Source organism: Carassius auratus, chromosome 9, assembly GCF_003368295.1.
Source record: "Carassius auratus strain Wakin chromosome 9, ASM336829v1, whole genome shotgun sequence".
NCBI lineage: Eukaryota > Metazoa > Chordata > Actinopteri > Cypriniformes > Cyprinidae > Carassius > Carassius auratus.
This window is the reverse complement of record NC_039251.1, coordinates 3,355,307-3,379,690: the sequence shown is the minus strand read 5'-3', so window position 1 is coordinate 3,379,690 and position 24,384 is coordinate 3,355,307. Positions and strand designations below refer to the sequence as shown.

Sequence of the window (24,384 nt, the reverse complement as noted above, 5' to 3'; positions counted from 1 at the left end):
CATCTATATGGGGCAGTCGTGGTCTAATGGTCAGAGGGTCTGACTTGTGACCCACAGACAGGGATGTACTGGTCATCAGGAGTAAAGTGATCAACAACACAAGTGTCTTGATCCATTCAGATGTGACACAGAATTGTGTTTTACAGTCGTGTGATATGAGAACATTAAAGCTTCTGTAGTGATGCTGGCTGAAAACAGACACCACAATCTAAACTTCATGACGAGGTCAATTGGAAAATGTCAAAACAAAAATAGTTCTTATAGGACAGTTCACCCAAAAAATTCTCAACACTTTGTCATTTCAAACCTGTATGAATTTCTTTCTTCTGTGGAACATAAAAGGAGATAGTTTCAGAAATTCAATAAATGTTGGTCCATGCAGAAATCAAGGGTAACCAAAATGGTTTGCTCATGTTCTACCAAATATCTGTTGCGTTCTACAGAAAAAACTAAGTCACACAGGTTTGGATTGACATGAGGGTGAGGAAATGATGAAGAATTTATTTATCAATAGATTTCCTACATTCTAGCTCAAAATCAATGCTTTACTGTCAAGTGCGTTTATATGTGACACAAATGCATTATTAAGTTTGCTGCATTTGTCATGAATTCAGTAATATGTATTATTCTTTACTCCAATTAAAGGCCCTGTTACCCAGCAAAACATCCATGGGGAACTCGTGGGTCAGATGGACTGGATTTGTCCAGAGCTGAATTTTAACCCCAGTCAAGCCCTGACCACAGGTCACAGGTTTGAGTTATCTTACCCCAGTATCTCCAGTTTACAGTGAGGATCCTCCAGTCCAGCACAGAGACTCTTCACTCCCAAATCTCTTATTTTATTCAGAGACAGACTCAGTTCTCTCAGGTGTGAGGAGTTTGATTTCAGAGCTGAAGTCAGAGCAGAACAACCTTCATCTGTGACGCCACAATCTCTCAACCTGTAGAGAACAATGACACACTCTTCACTCTCTCAGATCAGATCAGTTTAGCTGTGAATCCATTAGTAAAGAGAAAGAACAAATCAATGTGTGATGCATCATTGGACTGACATTTAAAATGTCAAAGAAAATAAAAAACATGATCATAAATCAATTAAAGCCTCATTCAAAAATAAATTAAAAAGTCTTTATTACACTCTCAGGATTTTTAACCAAAAACAGGCATGCTTTTGGAAATATTACAATTATTAATGATTTTGAACTAACTTGTAACCAGTGTTGGCAGTTACGGATTACAAAAGCAATGCATTACAGTAACATTAGTTTTTGCTGTAACGCAGTAGTGTAAGGCATTACTAATACATTTTCAGTAATATTTTACTCGGTACATGTTCAGTAACGCTTGCGTTACAACACACTTTTAGCCCAAAACTAAGTGTAGCGTGTAACATGTGTAAAGTCTAATGTGTCACACTGGCATAGGGTTCAATATGGTTAGATACGGGCCAACTGATCAGAAGGTAAGGTGCGGCTACTGGAGAGAGGAGAGCAACACAGCAGGTAGGTGAAAACCAAGAGTTTTGTTTACTGGTTGGAATCTTGCATTCACTTAAATTTTTCTGAATTTCAGTTTGTCTGGAGTATGTAAATCTCAATATTGTAATTTCACAACATTCAATGTATGACAACACATATAATCAATTCTCCTTTTTTTGAGAACAATTATATATATACACTTTGTATGAAAATGAAATAAAATAAACTTATTGGAAAACTCCACAGAGTCTGTTTGTTTAAAACCCAATAAAATAAAATAAAAAACAATGTTTTCAGAACAAAATATTACAACTCAATAATTCAGATTTACTCTTTCCCGTCAGAATGTAACAGTATTTTCAGTCTAATGGATCAAATAGTTAAGATGCACTGAACATGATTCAGTTAATGTCGAATCATATCCAGTTAGAATCGTTCAGTTCAGAATCAAATGACTCCAATCAAAAGACTTGTTGACTCTTTAGAATCGTTCGAAATGTCTCTCCATTCAATGTCCAAGGGAAAAAAAGTGCAAAAAACTAAATCTCAGTCCTGTTTGTCCAAAAACAAAAAAGAATTCTCATACCAGTTCAGATGAATTCAAGATCAAGTTCAACAAGCAAATTGTCTCCGTGGGTCGCTCGCCATTTACATACGCTCAATATGCGTCTAACGTGTCCAGGAAGGTGATCAGTTTCTCAGAAAAAACACATGAAAGGGGAAAAAAACCAGCCTTGCAAAACACAAGGCAGAACATAATTAATCTTCAATTTAAACACTTTCATCAACAAACATCATGTATACACTTCAACAACATATTAATGCTTTGGTGCTCCGTGTATGTGCATTTGGCCTTTATTAGTGGCCTCACTCTCTTCTCACTTCGGTGTCAGCTCTTCAAAATTCGCTCAGAGATGTAATCTTTTGATTGCATTCAAGTTTTCTCTATCAATAACGATCTTTTATGCGGAGTATCTAGGAATCACTCGGTGCACATGCTTCGTCTGACTCACTCGCTCTCTCTCGATGTCTCTGAGAGTGGCAGTGTTGCCGGTGCCATCTCGGTGCGCTGCTACCATTGGCTCGTTGGAGTGTCAATCAATGCAGCGCGATCAATGATAGGACGAAACACTCTCTCTTCTGAAGCACTCGCTTTTCTCTCTTATTCTCGTTTTTTTTAATTTTCCCATATTTTTTACATATCTTTTAACTCTTGTAGCCTGGATCACCCGGGTTACACTCTCCCCGCTTTGAGGATATGCTGGTCCCACAGCATCCTTTGGGCTGCAAAGTCACTGCAGTAGGATTCTCACTACACATGAGGGTGAGGAAGAAGGCTCCCCCAATGATACCGTGAGAGCTGCACTGAGCCCCTGCAGTAATGACTGCACAACCAGAGAAAGGGGATTACCCAACGTGGAGTACTGTAACCTTCTTGGTGGTTCACAATGCCTTTGTGAGTGTCTAGGAACGTCTGCTAGACTCTGGCCAATCTCCATTAAGCTATCTCGGGGACACCTCAAATTAACAGATCCGTCCTGTGTAAAGCCATCATTCCTTTCATCTTCTCCATTCAGAGTCCCAGATGGGGGTTTATCAGACTCCTGGTCCTGCTGTCCACTCTGCACAGGCATGTCACTCAAGACATCAGATCTAGTAGAGTCTGTCAACTGCAATCTCCTTTTCTCAGGTTCATTACCCAGACATCCGTCTTCATCATCAGGTAAGTTTCCTTGTGACTCTGCTGAGGTAGAAAGCCTGAGGTCTGTACTAATTGCAGTTCTCATTTCAGGAGAAACTTCTGATGTAACCCCAGTTTTGACTGATCCTCAGGTCTATGGTTGAAAAGAATTCTGCTCTCAATGCTTGGTAAGTACCGAGGCGTGTAACTTGCAAAGTCATCTTCAGATTCAGAATTCTGGAATTCACTTTCAGACTCTCCTGAATCAGGGTTTGCTCGAGTTCTGCGCTTGTAGGGTTTGTTCTGTCTTACTGACTCAGTTCTGTCTTCCTCTTGCAGAAATCCATAGGGTAGTAGCAAATCGCAATGGAGTGTGTGGAGCGGCCCATCCTTGCCCTCAGGTCGAACAGTATAGACTGGTAAGTCGCCAGCTCTCTTGATCACAACATAAACTTCTTTCTCCCACTTATCTGCCAACTTATTCTTTCCTCTTAGTCTGACATTCCTCACCAGAACACGATCGCCAACCTCAAGGAATGAAGCGACTACTCTCTCATCAAACCTCCGCTTATTGCACATAGCTACTTTTGCAGCATTCTCTCTTGCTACCCTGTAGCTCTCCTTCAGTCGATCCTTCAAATTCTTCACATAACACAAGTGAGACTGGGATGACTTATCAGCAGGTAATCCGAAGGCCAGATCGACTGGTAGCCGGGGTTGTCTCCCGAACATTAATTCGTATGGTGAGATTCCTGTTGAGTCGTGACGAGTACAGTTGTACGCGTGGACCAACGGCTTCACAAAACTCTTCCAGCAGCTTTTTCCCTTATCATCCAGGGTCCCCACCATCTGAAGCAGTGTCCTGTTAAAACGCTCCACAGGGTTGCCGCACGAGTGATAAGGTGTCGTTCTCACTTTACGTATTCCTACTATGGCGCACAGCTCCTTAATCAGGTTTGACTCAAAGTCGGGCCCCTGATCACTGTGTTTTTCCGGGAACCCGTAATGGACTAGGAAATTATCCCAAAGGCATTTGGCCACGGTCTCCGCTTTCTGGTTTCTGGTGGGTATCACCACAGCGTACCTAGTGAAATGATCGGTGATCACTAGAATATGTTTTGTACCACTCCGATCAGGTTCAAGTGACAGAAAGTCCATGTAGACTGCTTGTCACTATATTCACCAGGGGTGCAGCTCGCTCAGGAGGAGTCTTCCGCCCTCACACAGCGCTCACAGGTCTTAATTTTCTCTTCCACAGTTGTCGCCATCTTTGGCCAGTAGAATCGGGATCTAGCGAGGTCCAGAGTTCTCTCGATCCCTAGATGCCCCATGTTATTGTGCAAGCTCCTTAGCAACATCTCACGGAGATCTGTGGGTAACGCCAACTGATACAGCACACTTCCTTGATCTTGCCTCCTTCTAAATAACACTCCATTCTTGAACTCAAATCTGCTCCACTCTCTTAGCCATGAGGCAACTTCCACATGTTCTACTTTCCCAACTGGTTTCTCACCAGACTCAAGATGTTTGATAACTACTTTGAGTTCTGGATCAGCTCGTTGGTGTTCCTTCAGCTCCTCTTCAGACATTTGGGGAAGAACCGGAAGACCATGGGCGTCCTCTTGCTGGAACTCTTGGGGTATTGCACCAATGCCGAGAGACAACGACTCAAACACGGTAGGGTAGGGAGTGTTAATTGATTGATTGGTTAAATGAGTATGCTCCCAATTATTGTGGGTTCCTCTCAGGTGTGTTTGTCATGTGTCCATGCCATGTGATGTTCTATTTAAGCAGCACCTGTACCAATAAACAAATGATTGTGTGTTCTCACTGCAACCTGTGTGAAGCCTGTTTGTCTTTAGCCGGTATCTAGCCAAACTCTGAACTCAACAGGTTATGGGCCCAGATACGCTGACGTTTGTGCAGATACGGCGTGAGTAAGAAGGCAGTTTGCACATTTAAATTTGGGTCTCAATGTTTGGAGTACAAGCACCATGAGCGAAAGGACAAATTCACGTTGGTCTCGTCTTGTGTTCGACGGAGACGAAAAGAATTATGAGCTGTGGGAGACAAAGTTTTTGGGCCATCTACGGTTGCAGAAATTGAAGGACATCATTTTGAATGGGCCCGCCGTGGGTGCGGATGCAGACGCACTGGCTGAGGATGCATCAAAGAATGCAGAAGCAAATGCTGAACTGATCCAATTCCTCGATGACAAAAGTTTGTCCCTGGTCATGCGAGAGGCTGCGGATGACGGGCGTGGAGCACTCAAGATCTTGCGGGATTATTATGCTGGTAAGGGTAAGCCCCGCATGTTGATGACCAGTGATTGTCAGCCAGGGAGCAATGTCACCCGAAAGGGGTTGATGGTGGATACTGGTGCAACATCGCATATCATCACTGATCTAGCTAAGTTTAAGAGCTTCGACGACAAATTCCAGGCCGAGACGCACTGTGTGAAGCTGGCTGATGGCACAAGGTGCAAGGGGGTCACAGAGCACAGAGGAGAAGCAGAGGTATGTCTGGTCGACAGTAGAGGGCAACACCTCAGTGCCACACTGAAGCAGGCGCTGTACATATTACTTACACATACTACTTACTAGCTGTGCTAGTAAACAATGACCGTGATAATCAATGTACGAGTTGTCATGATATTCAGAAGTGGCACAAGATTTTGGGACACTGCAATTTTAATGATGTTCAGAAGTTAGAGAATGTTGTGGATGGTATGTCAATTAAGGGTAAAGTACCCAAGTCTATGCAATGTGATGTGTGTGTCTAAGGTAAATTCACTCAGAGTAAGAACAGAAAGCCTGACGTGAGAGCCAAGTCACCTCTAGAGTTGATACACACTGACTTGGCAGGCCCCATTGACCCAAAGTCCAGAGAAGGGTATAGGTACACACTTTCCTTTACTGATGACCACTCAAGTGCAGTGTTTGTGTACTTTCTGAAGCACAAAAGTGACACAGTGGATGCAACAGAGAGGTTCCTAGCTTACATGTTACATGTATCAGGTCTGATAATGGTGCTGAATTTACTGGACAGGGTTATCAAGTATTACTTCGCAGGAACAGAATCAGGCATGAGACATCAGCACCATACTCGCCACACCAGAATGGAACTACTGAGCATCACTGGATAACTCTTTTTGATATGGCTAGATGTATGCTCTTAGAACGTCAGTTACCCAAGGAGCTATGGCCGTATGCGGTCCAGACAGCAGCGGTGGTGAGGAATAGATGTTTTAACATCCGCACCAAACAGACACCTTATTTTATGCTGACAGGAAGGAAACCCAATATGTCCAGGATGCAGAAGTTTGGTACTGTGTGTTTTACATATAGGCAGGACAGGAAGAAGCTAGACTCAAAGTCTGACAAAGGCATCGTTGTTGGATACGATAAGAACAGCCCAGCCTATATGTTCTATTATCCTGACAGTAGAAAGGTGATGAAACACAGGTTGGTGAGGTTTATGTCCAATATTGAGGGACAAGAGACTGATGACGTGTCTGATCATGACATTGATATGCGTTATAGCACAACCAGACCTGACCCTTATAAACCCAAGCAGTGTGACATTCTAGAGAATAGGCTAGGCCCAAGCCAGATAAGCCTACAGTTAGCTGAGGTTAAGCCAGAATCGCATTCTCCAGATACCCTGAGTAGAGAGAGGAGATACCCTGGTAGAGAAAGGAGGCGGCCAGATTTCTATGGCGTGGAAAGTGATCAGGTGCAGATCAGCATTGATTATTGCTATAAGATGGTTTCCAATGTACCTCAGACTTTTAGAGAAGCTGTGACTTCATCCAACTCAAGGGAGTGGATGGATGCAATGGATGAGGAGATGAAATCACTGAGGGATAACACCACATTTACTTTGACCAACCTACCTGAGGGCAAGAAAGCAGTGGGGGGTAGATGGGTGTATGCTATCAAAACCAATGCTGATGGATCTGACAAATATAAGGCTCGCTATGTCGCCAAGGGGTATAGTCAGGAGTTGGGTGTAGATTATGGAGAAACTTTTTCTCCTACTGCTAACCTTACCAGTGTGAGTGTTGATGCAGAAAGCTGCTCAGGAGAATTTAATTCTCCATCAGATGGATGTTAAAACTGCCTACTTACATGCACCGATTGGTTATTAAATTTATATGTAACAGCCAGAGGGGTGTGATGTAAAATCTCAGGCAAATGAGAAGATGGTGTGTTAACTGGAGAAATCATTGTATGGGCTAAAACAATCAGGTCGAAACTGGAACAAAATGTTACATAACTATCTGTGCGAAAACATCTTTGTACAAAACCCAGCTGATCATTGTGTTTACAAGAGAGAAACAGAACATGGGAAAGTGATAATATTGATATGGGTTGATGACTTGGTTATTGCTGCCAGTGATGAGAGAGCTTTAAAAACTGTCAAAGAGATGCTTACTGGGAAATTCCACATGAAAGATTTGGGAGAACTGAAGAATTTTCTAGGTATCACTTTTGATCAGTGTGATGGGGGTGTGACTATGTCACAGCAGAGTTATGTTGGGAAACTGCTGGAAAGATTTGACATGCAAGATTGTAAACCCAGGTCGACACCTTGTGAACCAAAGTTGAATTACACCGATGGTAATGCAAAACTGATTGACCCCAGAAAATACAGAGAGGTGGTGTGTAGTTTAATCTACCTAACCTCATGCACTAGAACTGATATGAGTTATGTTGTTAGCAAATTGTCCCATTATTTCAGCGAGCCAACGGAAGAGCAGTGGATAACCGAAAAGCATGTACTGAAATATCTGAAAGGTACAAATGACAAGATGCTTTGTTACAGGAAATGTGATGAAGGGTTAAGGTTGGTGACTTATAGTGATGCAGATTGGGCAGGTGATGAAAATGACAGATGTAGTACATCTGGTTACTGTGTTAGCCTATGTAAGAATGGTCCTCTGATTTCTTGGAGGACCAAAAAGCAGCCAACTGTAGCATTATAAACATGTGAGGCTGATTACATGGCCTTAGCTGCCACTATACAAGAGTGTTTGTACTTGAAACAATTGCTTGAACATCTTGATGATTATCAGTGTACCTGTATGGTGTATGGTGTACCTACTGTATGATTTATGAAGACAACCAAGGTACAATTGCACTGGCAAAGAATCCTGTTAGCAGAGATGTAAGCATATTGATATTAAATACTTAATGACTAAACCAGTTACAAAAGTTAAGTTACTTACCTTTTCCACTTTCTTGTTTGGTTATAGCCAAGCTAAGATGTAATGCAATTGGTTTCCATGATATTTCGTTTTGTTTTGTTTAACTTGTGAATGATTCTGAATAATGTGGGCGCAAGTGGGGGTGTTAATTGATTGGTTAAATGAGTATGCTCCCAATTATTGTGGGTTCCTCTCAGGTGTGTTTGTCATGTGTCCATGCCATGTGATGTTCTATTTAAGCAGCACCTGTACCAATAAACAAATGATTGTGTGTTCTCACTGCAACCTGTGTGAAGCCTGTTTGTCTTTAGCCGGTATCTAGCCAAACTCTGAACTCAACAGGGAGTAGGACATGTCAGGATCAGTACAGCTCTGATACACTTGGTGTCTTTCACAGAGAGCTTTCACCGCTGCTGGCAGTATCGTTGGTTGATCTGATTCTGCTAAATGGTGAAGGGTGAATTGCTTGATTCTTTCACACTCTTTTAGAGAAACAAAGTCATCCAAAGGCCTGTCATGAGGGCATCTAGAGAGTGCATCAGCATCCAGGTTTCGCTTGCCTGCCCGATACTGAATCTGGAAGTTAAACGTCGAAAGGCTGGACAGCCACCTATAACTGGTCGCGTCAAGCTTTGCAGATGTCAAAATATAGGTGAGCAGGTTGCTGTCCGTTATCACAGTGAACTCTCCTCCATATAGATAATCACTGAATTTGGTCGTAACTGCCCACTTGAGCGCGAGGAACTCCAGTTTATGCGCTGAATATCTCGTTTCACTCTTGGTTAAGCCTCTGCTGGCGAAGGCAATTACTCTCATTCGACCTTCTTGTTCTTGATAAAGAGCAGCCCCAAGTCCAGTGGTGCTTGCATCCGTAGTCAGCACATAGGGAAGGCTGGGATCTGCAAATCCGAGTACTGGGGCTGAAGTCAACTTTTCCATGATAGTGTTGAAGGCCTTTTGGCGTTCTTGAGTCCATCGATCTCCAAATTGCTCTTTAGGATCTCTGTACTGTGTACTTTCTGTTGGACTACGTCTCTGGTTTTTCTGCAGAGGGGGATAACCAACAGTAAGGTCATTGAGGGGTCTTGTTATCTTGGAAAAGTCTTGGACGAACCTTCTGTAGTATCCAGCGAACCCAAGAAAAGACTTGAGCTCTTTAAGGTTCCTAGGCCTAGGCCAGGTCTTCAGGGCTTCGATTTTGGATGGATCTGTTTCAACACCATTCTCAGACACTATGTGGCCCAGATATCGGACTGACGCTTGGAAAAACCTGCACTTTTTAGGAGAAAGCTTCAGTCCGTAATCTCTCAGTCGTTCTAGAACTTGAAGGAGTCTGGCTTCATGTTCTTCAAGAGTCTTAGAGAAGACTATAAGATCGTCAATGAAGACCAATACTTCTCTTCTATTAAGATCCCCCATGCACTGCTCCATGAGCTTTTGAAATGTGCTCTGTGCATTTGTGATCCCTTGGGGCATTCGGTTGAACTCCCAGAACCCCAATGGACATACGAATGTCGTCTTCTGTTTGTCAGCCTCTTCCATCTCAATCTGAAAGAAACCCGATTTTAAATCAAGAACTGAAAACCACTTGGATCCAGTTAAAACAGAAAAGGCTTCTTCCTGATTCGGCAGAGCATATGTATCCTTTATGGGTTGGGAATTCAACTTTCTGAAGTCGATACACAAGCGCACATCGTTGTTTTCCTTCCTCACGACCACTATTGGGGAAGCGAATGGGGATTCAGATGGTCTTATGACACCAGCATCGAGGAGCTCCTTCAGGTGTCTTCTCACTGCATCCAGGTGGATAGGTCTAGAACGCTGCTTGAATGGTGTCTTGTCATTAAGATTGATCCGGTGTTTCACCTTATCAGTGTGGCCGTGATCTAACTCATGCAGTGCAAAAACATCTGGCATGGAGTTCACTAAATATGTTATCCGCTCCTTCCATTCACATGATAAGGGAGAGTCACCGAAGTCGGGAACAACTTTGTCTTGTGAAAGATTCGCAGCTTTGCAACCAGGGATACTCATGGGGTGTCTACCTTCGGTCACATGCTGGACGGCATGTACTTCAGCCAGTACTGCTCTTGGAGGGATTATTAAATCAGTCTGTGTCTCGTTCTTCAGCACTATTGGTATCTGGACATTGCGCTTCGGAGGTAAGGAGTGCAGACTATTAGCCACTAGCAGTCCACCAGGCAAGGAAGATTATGCTGATGGTTCCACTGCCACCCAAGTCTCCGACAGCGGCCCAATGATTTTGACATGGCCGTTGAGAACTTTTGTACTTCCGGCTGTTAAAACTTTGGGCGTACCTCCCTTCACTTTTACTTGGCCCAAGATACTCGCACTAGCTTGTCGTCGTCTTGCTTCGAGGACTCTTATCACAGCTCGATATCCATGGTAATATGACTCAACTTGGGGCATGGTCGCTTTTGCATGATCAGCATAAAGGACGTCCAATGTGTTGGTGCCAATGAGGATTTGGGGTGCATATGTCAGATCTGGAACCACTAGGGCTAATGTTGGAACTTCAGCTTCAATCCCTAGGAACTCCTGAGGAATTTCGACATATCCTACATAAGGAACGGCCTGTCCATTTGCACCTTCGACCTCTAACAGGTGGTTCAATGGTTGCATGGGGTGCTGCGACAAGTGCCTGTCATAGAAAGACAGGGGAATTGTTGTTACCTGAGATCCTGTGTTCAACAAGCAGCTCACTTTCTTCCCTTCGACTTTATTTGCGCAGTGCATTTTGTTCCTACCAGTCCAGCTGGTAACTTGAAGGAGCTTCTAGTGTCGGCCTGCTTGTCAAACACCCGTCGATGCTTAGGGCATTGTTTGTTTTTCTCAGTCCCCGTCAGCCCTGTGACAGAGACTGACTTTAATTTAAAGACTCTGTAGCAAGTCCTTTTTGGAGATCCCACTCAGCCTGCCTTTCTCTCAGCTTCCTTCTCTTTTCTTCTACTCTAGGTGGATTTGGGGGGCTTTCACAGTTGATGGCTAGATGGCCGTCTTCCCCACAACGGAAACAATACCATGGTCGAGGCTGATTGGTCCTAATCTCAGTGTGCTTTGGTCTTGCATGTTTGTCTTTGCTGTTTTCCCCGGCACCAGGTATACTCAGGTTCTCTCTCTGACTGAGGGATCTTTCAGACTGGTATCTCTATGCTCCAGAAGCAGCAACTTGAACTTTAAGCACTGCTATCTGGTCTTTTAGTTCCTGAAGATCACTCATCCCTGCTTGCTCTCTAACTTCCTGATGAGTAGCTGTTTTAATGGCTGCAACTTGGCTTTCGAGAGCTGCAATCTCTTTCTTCAGAAGGCCTACTTCAACCATTTCAGGGAGTTGCACTTTACTCTTCTTGGAGGCTTTCGGCTTGGGAGCAGCAAGAGCTGGGGAATCAGTGTCTTCTTCCGATGTGCTGCAATAAGCAGACTGTTGGTGTGCTGCTGTACGCAGTTTAAGGGGAACTGATGGGTGATTACTCATACCCAGATGCTTCCTCATTCTCTCCTCTTTTGATGTTTGCTTATCTTCCGCTGTACGAATGAGTATGGCTAATTAAGCAAAAAGAGGTGGATCTGCTTTTCTCTTTTCAAGCTGCAGATCAGCTATTAGGGCATTGTCCCAGCAGCCACGACAGAACTGCCTCAACAGACAATGGTCTCGTTCACTCTCTGCAACTCTGCTCCGTCTGATGGCAGCACTCAGAATTACATGCAATCTGTGGAGGTAAGCGGACAACCTTTCTCCAGGATTCTGCAGGGTACTTATAACTGGGCTAATAATTGGTCTCCATCCTCCACCGACCCATAGACGGACTCCGGGAGAGTCCAGCAGTCTAAGACACTCTGACGATGGAGCATTCGAGTTCACATGCTTGATTATGTCTGAAGCAGGCGGTAACAAGCAGTCCAGAATTTTCTGTGTCTTGTGCGACTCAAGAAGGGATGGATCATTCAGTAAATAGTCAACACTTGCCCTCCATGTGTCGAAGTCAGGATCGTTGTTCGGACGAGGGCTCCTCCCAGAGAAAGCTTTCAGGCGGAATGAAGCACTATGTGTGGACATGGGATCACTCGTCCTCATAATGTGTTCCATCACTATTCTCTGGATGCCTGAAGGGTTCATAGCAGACATGGGAAGCTTCACTGATATTGTCTCAGCAGAGTTGGCATCTGCATCATTTGATCAAAAGTGAGGCGACGCTGCGCCTATGTTCACCTTGACTGGGTTTTCAGGCTCTATTCTCAGTTCAGAGGGTAGCTTGAATCCTTTCAACCTCAAAGGAGTGCTAGTCGCACTTGTCAGGGGGCTTGTCTCTGGGGGACCTTGCTCTTGCCCAGGTCCTACTCTAGGTGACGCATCAGCTTGAGTTTTCACTCCACTAACCTTCATCAATGCTCGTTGGAGAACATCTTGTAGGGTTTCACCATTGGCGCTCGCTATTGCTTGTAGTTTCTCCAAGCACTCAGCGGTGGCGCTACTAGTGGCGGGGGTATAAACTGTACTCATAGCGCACACATGGAACACAATGTCTGCATCAGTAGGGCTCACTAAGGTCAGTGGCAGCTGGGGCTCAAGATCACACATGGCTGAACTGTGCGTGAACTCCACTACTGCATTACGATGAAACTCAGATTGTGGATCATCAATCAGTAGATTACGTCGTATGGAGCCATATTTTAAGAGGCACGATTCTAGCATTTGATCTGATTCAGTCAGTGTTATGCCACTAACAATTACTGCATTTCGCACATTAACGCCTTCACGTTCCACAAGATCCATTTCTGTCAGATTCACTCTACGTACTTATATTGATGGTTATTCACCTCAGTCGCTGCAGCGTCCTCACTCCTGGCTGGCTCGCCAAAATGTAGCGTGTAACACTTGTAAAGACTGATGTGTCACACTGGGATAGGGTTCAATATGGTTAGATATGGGCCAACTGATCAGAAGGTAAGGTGCGACTACTGGAGAGAGGAGAGCAACACAGCAGGTAGGTGAAAACCAAGAGTTTTGTTTACTTTTTGGTCTGAATTTCAGTTTGTCTGGAGTATGTAAATCTCAATATTGTAATTTCACAACATTCAATGTATGACAATACATATAATCAATTCTCCTTTTTTTGAAATTTAGGAAGTTGGACTCAAACAGATCAACCCAATTGAGAACAATTATACATATACTTTGTATGAAAATGAAATAAAATAAACTTATTGGAAAACTCCACAGAGTCTGTTTGTTTATAACCCAATAAAATAAAATAAAAAACAATGTTTTCAGAACAAAATATTACAACTCAATAATTCAGATTTACTCTTTCCCTTCAGAATGTATCACAGTATTTTCAGTCTAAGGGATCAAATAGTTGAGATACACTGGATATGATTCAGTTAATGTCAGTTCACAATCAGATGACTCAAATCAAAAGACTGGTTGACTCTTTAGAATCATTCAGTTCAGAATCAAATGACTCCAATCAAAAGATTTGTTGACTCTTTAGAATCGTTCGAAATGTCTCTCCATTCAATGTTCAAGGGAAAAAAGGGAAAAAACTAAATCTCAGTCCTGTTTGTCCAAAAACAAAAAAGGAAAAGAATTCTCATACCAGTTCAGATGAATTCAAGATCAAGTTCAACAAGCAAATTGTCTCCGTGGGTGGCTCGCCATTTACATACGCTCAATATGCGTCTCACGTGTCCAGGAAGGTGATCAGTTTCTCAGAAAAAACACATGAAAGGGAAAAAAAATTGCAAAACAATTTAAAACTTATGTGCCCTCTAGAAGCACATAAGCATATAAAAGAAGCACATAATTGCAAAACAATTTAAAACTTATGTGCCCTCTAGAAGATTGCGTTCTGCAAGTGAACGTCGCTTGATTGTGCCATCCCAAAGAAGCACAAAGTCACTTTTACGGACTTTTAAGTTAAATGTTCCCTTCTGGTGGAATGAACTCCCCAACTCAGTCCGAGCAGCTGAGTCCTTAGCCATCTTCAAGAATCGGCTTAAAACACATCTCTTCCATCTATATTTGACCGTCTAACTTTAACACTCACTATTCTAATTCTATTCTTTAAAAAATCTAACTACCTTTCTAATCTTTTTGCATTCTATTTTCTTTTCATTATGCAATTCTATATGTATGTGTGTGTGTATGTGCAAAGTCCTCTAACTAGCTTGCTCTATTCTTTTTTATTTTTATTTTTTATTCTATCGGTTTTCTTTTTATTTATTATATTATTTAAAATCCCATGCTACGTGTACTGTGTTAACCTAACTGAGACTTGTTATAGCACTTATATATCATTGCTCTTTTTGTTGTTTTTGATTGCTTCCACTGTCTTCATCTGTAAGTCGCTTTGGATAAAAGCGTCTGCTAAATGAATAAATGTAAATGTAAACACAAGGCAGAACAATAATTAATCTTCAAATTAAACACTTTCATCAACAAATATCATGTATACACTTCAACAACATATTAATTCGATATCCTGACACTTATACAGAACATTGTAACTCTTCATTGACTCATTTGCATCTTCACATGTGATTAGCTTTAGCCCAACATGCAAATTAGCACTAGCTCACACACTATGCATAAGCAGCCTATATGAACGCTAATATCACATTACTTATTCGCTGTTGAGACTTCAAGTTTTCTTGTAGAGCGTCAAATCAATATATATAAAAAACAACTCACCAAGGCAAGAATTAAGAAGAGAATTAAGAAGATAATTTGCGATGCTTTGGTGCTCCGTGTATGTGCATTTGGCTTTTATAACCGGCCTCACTCTCTTCTCACTACAGTGTCAGCTCTTCAAAGTTCGCTCAGAGATATAATCTTTTGATTGCATTCAAGTTTTCTCTATCAATAACGATCTTTTATGCGGAGTATCTAGGAATCACTAGGTGCACATGCTTCGTCTGACTCACTCGCTCTCTCTCGATGTCTCTGAGAGTGGCAGCGTTGCCGGTGCCATCTCGGTGCGCTGCTACCATTGGCTCGTTGGAGTGTCAATCAATGCAGCGCGATCAATGATAGGACGAAACACTCTCTCTTCTGAAGCACTCGCTTTTCTCTCTTAATCTCGTTTTTTTTAATTTTCCCATATTTTTTTACATATCTTTTAACTCTTGTAGCCTGGATCACCCGGGTTACATGAATAGTTCAAAGAAAAGAAAAAAGAAAAAACAGCATGAACGCAAAACAATAACGAATCAAAGATGCAGCAAATTAGATACATTTCCTGTTCGTGGTCAGTCAATAGCTGCGTGTGGTGTCCACGTTTGGAAATAAAGACTAAACGTCAGCTTCTGATATATTTGTTTAGTGATGTTTTTTCATTCATCTCCCTCTCGCTGGTGTAACTTTGTATTGTGTGACGTAGTCCAGTGAAGGTGTGTTTAGGACGGGGTTTACAGGAGTGTGTGAGGATACTGTCATGACACAGAATGATCTCGGCCTCTGTGCTCGAGGTCCAAGGCTATTAGCTCCGTCCGGCTCGCTGTGAGCCTCGGCTCACACTGGACAGTGCCATCCCAAAGAAATAACCAATATAAATAACCACCGCAATAAAGAATGAATGCCAGCCCAGCGTGTATTATACAAGACAGAAGAGAGAAAAATACTAGATATACACAATACATACAATAAATGTATGAGGGTGAGTGAGTAATGCCCTTGGAAGTCCAATGGGTGGGTGTGTGTGTGTGTGTGTGTGTGTGTGTGTGTGTGTGTGTGTGTGTGTGTGTGTGTGTGTGTGTGTGTGTGTGTGTGTGTGTGTGTGTGTGTGTTCGGTTCGTCCTCACCGGTGCAATATTTGGAGTCCGGGAGCACGTTGAGAACAGCGCTGTCCTGTGACGAAGTCCTCGGTAAAATAATCCAATGGCAGCAGTTATTTCCACGAGGAAGCAACTCAAAGTCACAGCAAAATACAGCAGGTAATAAGGATAAGGCAATCGATCGCTAAATCGAATTGAAATAGTTACACTACTTATTACATTTTAAACAGTGTAACTTGTAAACTGTAAACTATTAACTTCCCAGCACTGTCAAACAGTAATATCACAGAAAATATTCTGCAAGTCAGTTATTTTCACCTTGTGCTGTTGGATTTATAATTAGACAATAAAAAAAAAATTATAACATTTAAAAAAATACTTTTAGTCAAAATTCAGCACTGTTTTGTATTGAAGTATGAAGAGTATGAAGAGTTACATTAATGCATTAACTGTCTATAGCAGTAATGTCAAAGCATGAGTGATTTATGTAGCTACTTACTTGATCATATTTTGAGCTCATTTAAAAATTCTAAACAACAACAACAAAAAACCCTTCTTTTGGTTTATCTTTTGATTATTTAAATGTATTATGAATAGTATTAATAATAATAATGATGATGATAATAACCAATAAAATGAAATGTGTTATTTTCTTTTCTTTAAGTAGACTAAGTGTGCATTAATTGATTCAAAGGTTATCAGAGTTAAAAGTTAAATCTGTCGCTGCAGCTTTTTGAAGTGTAAATTTTGTTAGTAAGGATGACATAATAGTAGGCTACATTTTCATTAGTTATTTTATCGGTTATTAAATCAGATATAGAGAAGCACAGTACAATTACATTTATTTAAATGCATTTGTGAGAGTGTGATTACAGTGAACTAGTCCTGTCTGTCTGTGCAGCGTCTCTCTACTAATAGTGAAGCTGTGGATTCTGATTACTTAGAAACACAAAGACATTTTCACTGTAACTTTTCTGTCTCTAAGCATTTTTATTGACAAATCACCGGGCAGCAGTGACAATATTGTTTGTTTGTGCGTGTGAGTGATCTGTTATGTGTCTGTATGCGTGTGTGTGTGTGTGTGTGTGCGCGTGCAGTACAATCCTTGTAGACAGAACTAGTTTAGATAGACCATAGTTACAGCATTAATTGTGCTAGTGATTGAGTAATGGAGCACTCAGAGTGAGTGAAAAACAGAATTATCAGACTTTCCGAAAATCCACGCTTCAGTCAAAATGATCAACGCGAGGACACCACATATAATATTAATTATATACATGTTAGACATTTTATTCCCATGTTTTGAATATTGTCTTATGTTTTGTTTAATATAAACACCTCTCTGAGCTAATATACAATGGAGTAAATGAGAAGAAATACAGATTTGTACTCGGATCGGTCTCCTCAAAAGCCCACTGTTCTTACTCTCTCACTTATCTGACTGGTTTCTTTAGTAATTTTGTCTGGTAACAGTCAAGCCTTTGCTAACAAGACGAGTCATTAGCACTTAGTGTAACTGAATCCACTTAAAGGTGTTTCTAATGCAGAAACAGCTTTAACATGAACACAGAAGTCCACACATGAACAAGAAACAAAGACATACAATGTTTTACTTTCTGTATCTCTGTATCTTGATTGACAGTTGTCTCATCCAATCAATAGTAAGTATTCCACTCACAAACAATAGCTAATGTTTATTAATGTCTGATTTAATATCTGTCTGAAACTTCTCCCCATCCACTATATAGTGCACTATATCGGGTGAACAAAGAAATAAAGATTTACTACGCACAGACCGTATTGATTGCAAATACAAAAACAAGACAAGTAAAGAAAACGCAGAACTTATTAGGGGTGCTCCGATCACGATCGGCCGATCGTTATGCGCATCTCGTCAGTAAAGCCAGTTCTCTAATCAGCGGTTAATTACATTGTTACTACACAGAGCCATTGTTAATAGAGAAGATGCGCAAATCCACTTCATTTTCAGCGTTTATTGGCGCAGTTAACAACTGCTCTGTGTAGTAACAGCTGCTCTATGTGAAATCACACACCTGATGGAATTAACCGCTGATTAGAGAACCGGCTTTACTGACGAGATGCGCATTAACGATCGGCCGATCGTGATCGGAGCACCCCTAGAACTTATTAAAATAATCATCCTTTATTTAATATATGAACACAGAAAACCACTGTAAACAGGTTAAATATAATGTCTCCGATTCTATGACTAGTAAAATAATGGAACCTTACTCAGACGAACACTCATGCTGTGTCCAAAACCGCTCCCTATCCACTATATAGTGCACTATATGGGGTGTCAGCCATTTTGTAGTGCTGTCCGAATTCTGAGTGAACTACTTCATTCCCTACATTTGTCCACTACTTTTTACCCACAATTCATTCTGATTTCGAGTGTACAACCAATGTACACTGGCTGAAGCACTATTTCCCACAATCCAATGCAGAGTAGCGTCGAGCTGGAAGAGAGAGCGGGAGCGAGAGTTTTTAATGAGAGATGACATTTACATTTTTATTATTTCTGTTTTAACATTTTTCCTACATTATATTAAAATATGTTATGTAGGCAATAACTCAGTTTAATATTTGACTAATTTAATGAGGTGGCATCGATGTTAACTTACAAAAATGTTGATAATCTGGTGGATAATTTAATTTTTTTCGTTAAACAGGTAGTGTATTCTGATTATCATTAACGGTCGCCTGAGGACGCTCTACAATCATCTTATCTGAGCTCAAAACACTGCTTGAGCGAGTATCAAGATACTAAAAATAATAAATACATAATTATGAATGTTTTTATGTGTGTTTATTTTTGTTATCAGTACGTTATTTTAATAGCATTTAATGATTATGAACATAAAAGCATTACAAAAAAATAATTATATACCATCGATGAAACCACAAAGCTGACGCGGAGGTATGTATAACTGAAATAAAGTAATTTTGAGCATTATTGCTATTAGTATTATTTTCTAAAATTAGGTAAATGTAATATAAGAGTACATATGGCAATGTTTTTGCAACAGCTCCAATTCTCACGCGCAGTGTAGGCTATACGTCACTGTCCGAATCCGTTCACTTATTTATTTGTTCACTCCTTCCTGATAGAGTGGACTCAACTGCCATACACTATACAGTGGTTAGTGAATGAGTGAACGAGTGAGTTATCATCAATACCGGTATATCGCGACACCCATAGTCTCATCCAATCAGTAGGAAGTAATACATTCACAAACAATACCTACATTTTTAAAAACAATTCTTATGACTTGTCATTGTGTTTTCTGGCTTTCTGGGTGATTTGTTTTTCACTTCACACATATTTTAGAGTGTGTCATATATAATCTTACCACAGTGTCTCCAGTTTACAGTGAGGATCCTCCAGTCCAGCACAGAGACGCTTCACTCCTGAATCTCGTATTTTATTCTCAGACAGATTCAGTTTTATCAGGTGTGAGGGGTTTGATCTCAGAGCTGAAGCCAGAGCAGAACAACCTTCATCTGTGATGCCACAATCTCTCAACCTGTAGAGAACAATGACACAGTGTTAATTGTAGTTGAAGTGTGTGTAGTTTGTTATTGACTCTGGTCTCAGAGCAGGAGAGGAGATATAATGACAAGCATTGCCACAAACTGCTGCTGATAGAATGAGATTTCTGCATGTTGATGCTCAATGCTGCGGTTTGAAACTGTCATTGTGCTTCAGGACTGAACAGACACACAGAGCTGAATGTGAGATATTGTTTCATAGTGATATAAGGACAGATCTGTCTGGAGAAACAGTCACTTGCTCTTCTAATTACAACTTATGGTTTACATAAAAATGAAGATTTAAAAATCATAAAAATCCCACAGACTTACAATGACAAAATCTTCAGATGAGCCAAGACTATTCAAAATCCAACTGTCAAAATTCAAATGTAAACAAACTGAAGGCCTTTAGACTCCATTTAACTGCCATTCTATGTTCTATTTCTAGACCATTCAAACTCATTTAACCTTCCATTCTGTCTAATATTTCTAATCTATCAATCATCTATATGGGGCAGTCGTGGTCTAATGGTCAGAGAGTCTGACTTGTGACCCACAGACAGGGATGTACTGGCCATCAGGAGTAAAGTGATAAACAACAGAAGTGTCTTGATCCATTCAGATGTGACACAGAATTGTGTTTTACAGTAGTGTGATATGAGAACATTAAAGCTTCTGTAGTGATGCTGGCTGAAAACACACACCACAATCTAAACTTCATGACGAGGTCAGTTGGAAAATGACAAAACATAGACTTGTTAATTCATCACCATAATAATTTAACTTGCAGTTATTAACACTGTACAATAGAGATGTATTTATTATAAATTTTACTGTTATTAGCCTATTTAAATATTACCGGTAAATATGTTCTTAAAGGCCAAATTTTAACCCCAGTCCAGCCCTGGCCACAGGTCATAGGTTTGAGTGATCTTACCACAGTTTCTCCAGTTTACAGCGAGGATCCTCCAGTACAGCACAGAGACGCTTCACTCCTGAATCTCGTATATTAATCATAGACAGACTCAGTTCTCTCAGGTGTGAGGGGTTTGATTTCAGAGCTGAAGTCAGAGCAGAACAACCTTCATCTGTGATGCCACAATCTCTCAACCTGTAGAGAACAATGACACACTCTTCACTCTCTCAGATCAGATCAGTTTAGCTGTGAAACCATTAGTAAAGAGAAAGAACAAATCAATGTGTGATGAATCATTGGACTGCGATTTAAAATGTCAAAGAACAAAAAAACATGATCATAAATCATTTAAAACCTCATTCAAAAGGAAAAAAAACCTCTTTTACACTCAGGATTTTAAACGTCTTATGTAGACGTTATGTAGTCTTATGTACCTTGTATATTCGGTTTACCTTGTATATTCTGTATTACCTTGTATATTCTGTATTACCTTGTGTATTCTGTACTTACTGCTTATTGCACTTCTGGTTAGATGCTAACTGCATTTCGTTGCCTTGTACCTTACATGTGCAGTGACAATAAAGTTGAATCTAATCTAATCTAGACATTCATTCAAATCTATTTAACCCCTTTGCGTGCAAACATCGCTGACGGCCCCAGTTTATTATTGTTTCACTTTCACAGCACATTAAACATCACTGTCTTACTTCATCTGGACAAACTGTGCATCAATGGAAAGTTTAAAGACTCAAGCTTCGATATTTGACCAATATTTTGATAAAACATTGTTGCAGTGACAGATATTTAGTGGTTTATGTCAGGAGTGCAAAATAATAAATCCGTATTATGCCACATTTTGAATAGAAATTCACAACTCACTCATATTCAGTCACGTCAAGAGTGGTTTATTTGTGTTCACATAGACTCACTGAACAGCGTCAATAAGGATTTACAGACCAAAGATGCATATCTGCGGAGATATATGGATATATTTACTGATGTTTACTTCATATTTCTTCAGACAGAATCGTCATTTCTATTCATTTTCCACGGATTTACGCGATCAGATGATAAACAGCCTCTCCCAGCGATCTCTGTGTGCGTGCAGTAGTCACAGCTCGTGCGGTGTGTGACTCAGACTCTGATTGGGTCTTTCAAACATCAATCTTAGAGTTTCATATCTGGACACCGCCCCATCGTGTCACATGCTTCCTGCACACTTCCTGGTAGTTATCTTGCCAAAACAACACTGAAACACCTCTGTACACACAAAATATCCGAATAATAAACCCGCGATTACGATAGTAAAGCTTGGTATGAGAATTTCTTGAGATCTGGGGCGTTTTTATAAAAAAAATCGAAAATGTACATCGGAAATGCTAACTTGTGCAGCGATGAAAAAGGCAACAAATAACATATTTTTACAACAGTAAACGACCAAATTCCACCCCTGATCGCTAAAGGAAGTTATTATAAACACTCGATCGGGGTTTAAAGTGAGTTTTGAGTAAAAGTGTACTAATAATTTCATAAATTGTCAGATGTAGCTTGATGCTAACGTTAGCACCAATGCTACTAATAGCAGGTGCTTTTCTTCTTCATAATGCATTTTTGTCTCAATAATTCACGTAAGGTCGTAAGAAAATGTTTTGTTGTATTTTTATAGTAAGACTTTTGATAAATAAGGGCTAAATGCAAAGAGAGACTGAAGTGAGATCGCTGCTTTGTTGCTTTGTAAAGCCTGAAAAACCACAATCAAGGCTAATAAAGGTGGAATAAAAACAAAAGAATAATGATAAAAGAATAATGCGGATAATGTGTCATACTTGGCGGAGGTGTGAAAGAACCGTTTGGGGAGAACAATACAATCATGATTCGGGCAGTTTTCAACAGTGAAACATACACAAAGAGCACAGGAAAGTTTACATGTGAGATCTTACAGAGATGACAAGGGCCATAAATCAATCTGATTAGCCTTCTCTAAAAACACACATGACATGGCCTTAGAAAATATTTCATAAAATTCACAGTTTTACAGATTCGATTATGAAATTTTTTATGAAGTCTTGGAAGACTTGTGGCCTTAGCTACACTGTGTTTTCAAACTCATTTCCTACATCAACATTTTTTTAAATACATTTAAAACATATGTTTTTAATATTTTTATTTTTGTTTTTATGTTTGAGCTTATATATCTCTATTATCATAACAGTCTGAGTGATTCTGATTCCTGAACAGTAAACTTTAAAGTGTCAGCTTTGTGAACATATGTTGAATATGTATCTAGTCAGAAAGAATCATGAGCAGAAACCTTTTTATTTTGGGTATGTAATTTCGGTCTCCATGCCAAAAAAGGGGGGTTACTAGTAAGGGGTTAATCACACTATTCAGTACACAGCTGAGCTTTAGTGTTATTTTTAATTAATATGTGTGTGTGAGAGAGAGTGAGTGAGTGAGTGAGTGTGTGTGCTTCTCCATCACTCAAGGATATAAAAACCTGAGATCTCCTACACTGTGAGATATTATTCATATTCAGTGTAAATTGTGTCAGATAGTACTTACACCTAAATGTGCTGCAGTGCTTTACAAAACAGCAGGTAATAACATATTCTTCACATTCACATTCGGTATTATAAATACAAGCAGTTCGTGTCTGTGCTGTCCGTGTATGTGTCCGGATTGCTCACACATATTAAGTATAACACAGTCTTTACACTCCAACAGTCTTTTGGAAACAGGGTTTTTTAAGTAAGATATGTCCTTTAATATAAATTCTGACTAGACACACAAAATTGCAGCACAAATGACTGAAGATGAATTAGTTTTCATCATAATACATGAGCTCTTGCTCCTGTTTTTGGCCACCAAACATTTACTGGAGCTTCAATTGATTTTGCTAGTTTGATTAATAATCCTTCACCTGTCCATCGCTATTTTCCTCTTATTTTCCACTTTTTCTGAAATCCCATGAGCTCATTGTGTTCTCAAAGATGCCATAAAGATTTAACTTTAATGTTCAGATAATAACGTGTGATTTAGTGATGTCTGTTCAGATTATAACCTGCCAAACACGACACAATGATGTGTTTGATCACAAGAGTTAATAAATGAGATTGTGAAGCAAATGTCATCCTGTAGCTGTTTTTTAGAGGAGCAAGTGACTGTTTCTCCAGACAGATCTGTCTTTATATCACTATGTGTGATGTACTTTAATAACGAGGCAAGGCACACGTTTCTTAACTTTATATGAGGTCTCTCAGCATTACACACAGTTCAACATGAGGGTAAACAGACTTCCTATTTGTCAAGACCTTCGCAGAAAGGCACACCCACTAAAACAACGGCAAGCTCTCAGGGACCACCTGTAATGCACATATTTAACAGTATTAAATACACCACATTACCCCCTCTTTAAAATTAAAGGTAATCCCCACATAGTGTATAACATATAACACCAACTTAAAACTATACTGCTTAGTGTAGTCAACCAAATAGTGATTACACCCCGGTTAATGAAACAAAAGCATGTTAAACCATACAATAACTCAACCCTTTTTAATAACTGAACAAGCCCCAGTATCAACTATGTTTAATATCTATAACGTGACAGCCGCTTAGTCACGCGCTCCGAGCGCCTCAAAGTCACTGTCTCTGGATCAGGCAACCCAGGCTGGTCCAGCATAAAAGGTGGTGGTGCAGGTGCTGCGGAGGTTGGCACAGCAAGGTCACTCTCCTGCTCAGTTAACCGAGT

The 24,384-nt window shown here is 40.5% G+C and overlaps 2 protein-coding genes across 1 annotated transcript in view; both read right to left on the bottom strand.

Annotated features, from left to right (window-relative positions):
* Positions 1 to 24,384, bottom strand: part of LOC113109173 (NACHT, LRR and PYD domains-containing protein 12-like) — a 1,059,377-nt gene that overhangs the window by 79,575 nt on the left and 955,418 nt on the right.
* LOC113109212 (ribonuclease inhibitor-like) overlaps positions 1 to 24,384 on the bottom strand; it is a 29,022-nt gene that overhangs the window by 2,933 nt on the left and 1,705 nt on the right. Inside the window, exons 2-4 of the mRNA XM_026272874.1 lie at positions 20,655 to 20,828; positions 19,537 to 19,710; positions 768 to 941 (exon numbers count right to left, since the gene is read on the bottom strand). Of these exons, the coding sequence (XP_026128659.1) occupies positions 768 to 941; positions 19,537 to 19,710; positions 20,655 to 20,734 (428 nt within the window). The 5' untranslated portion in view covers positions 20,735 to 20,828. The remainder of the gene's footprint in view (positions 1 to 767; positions 942 to 19,536; positions 19,711 to 20,654; positions 20,829 to 24,384) is intronic.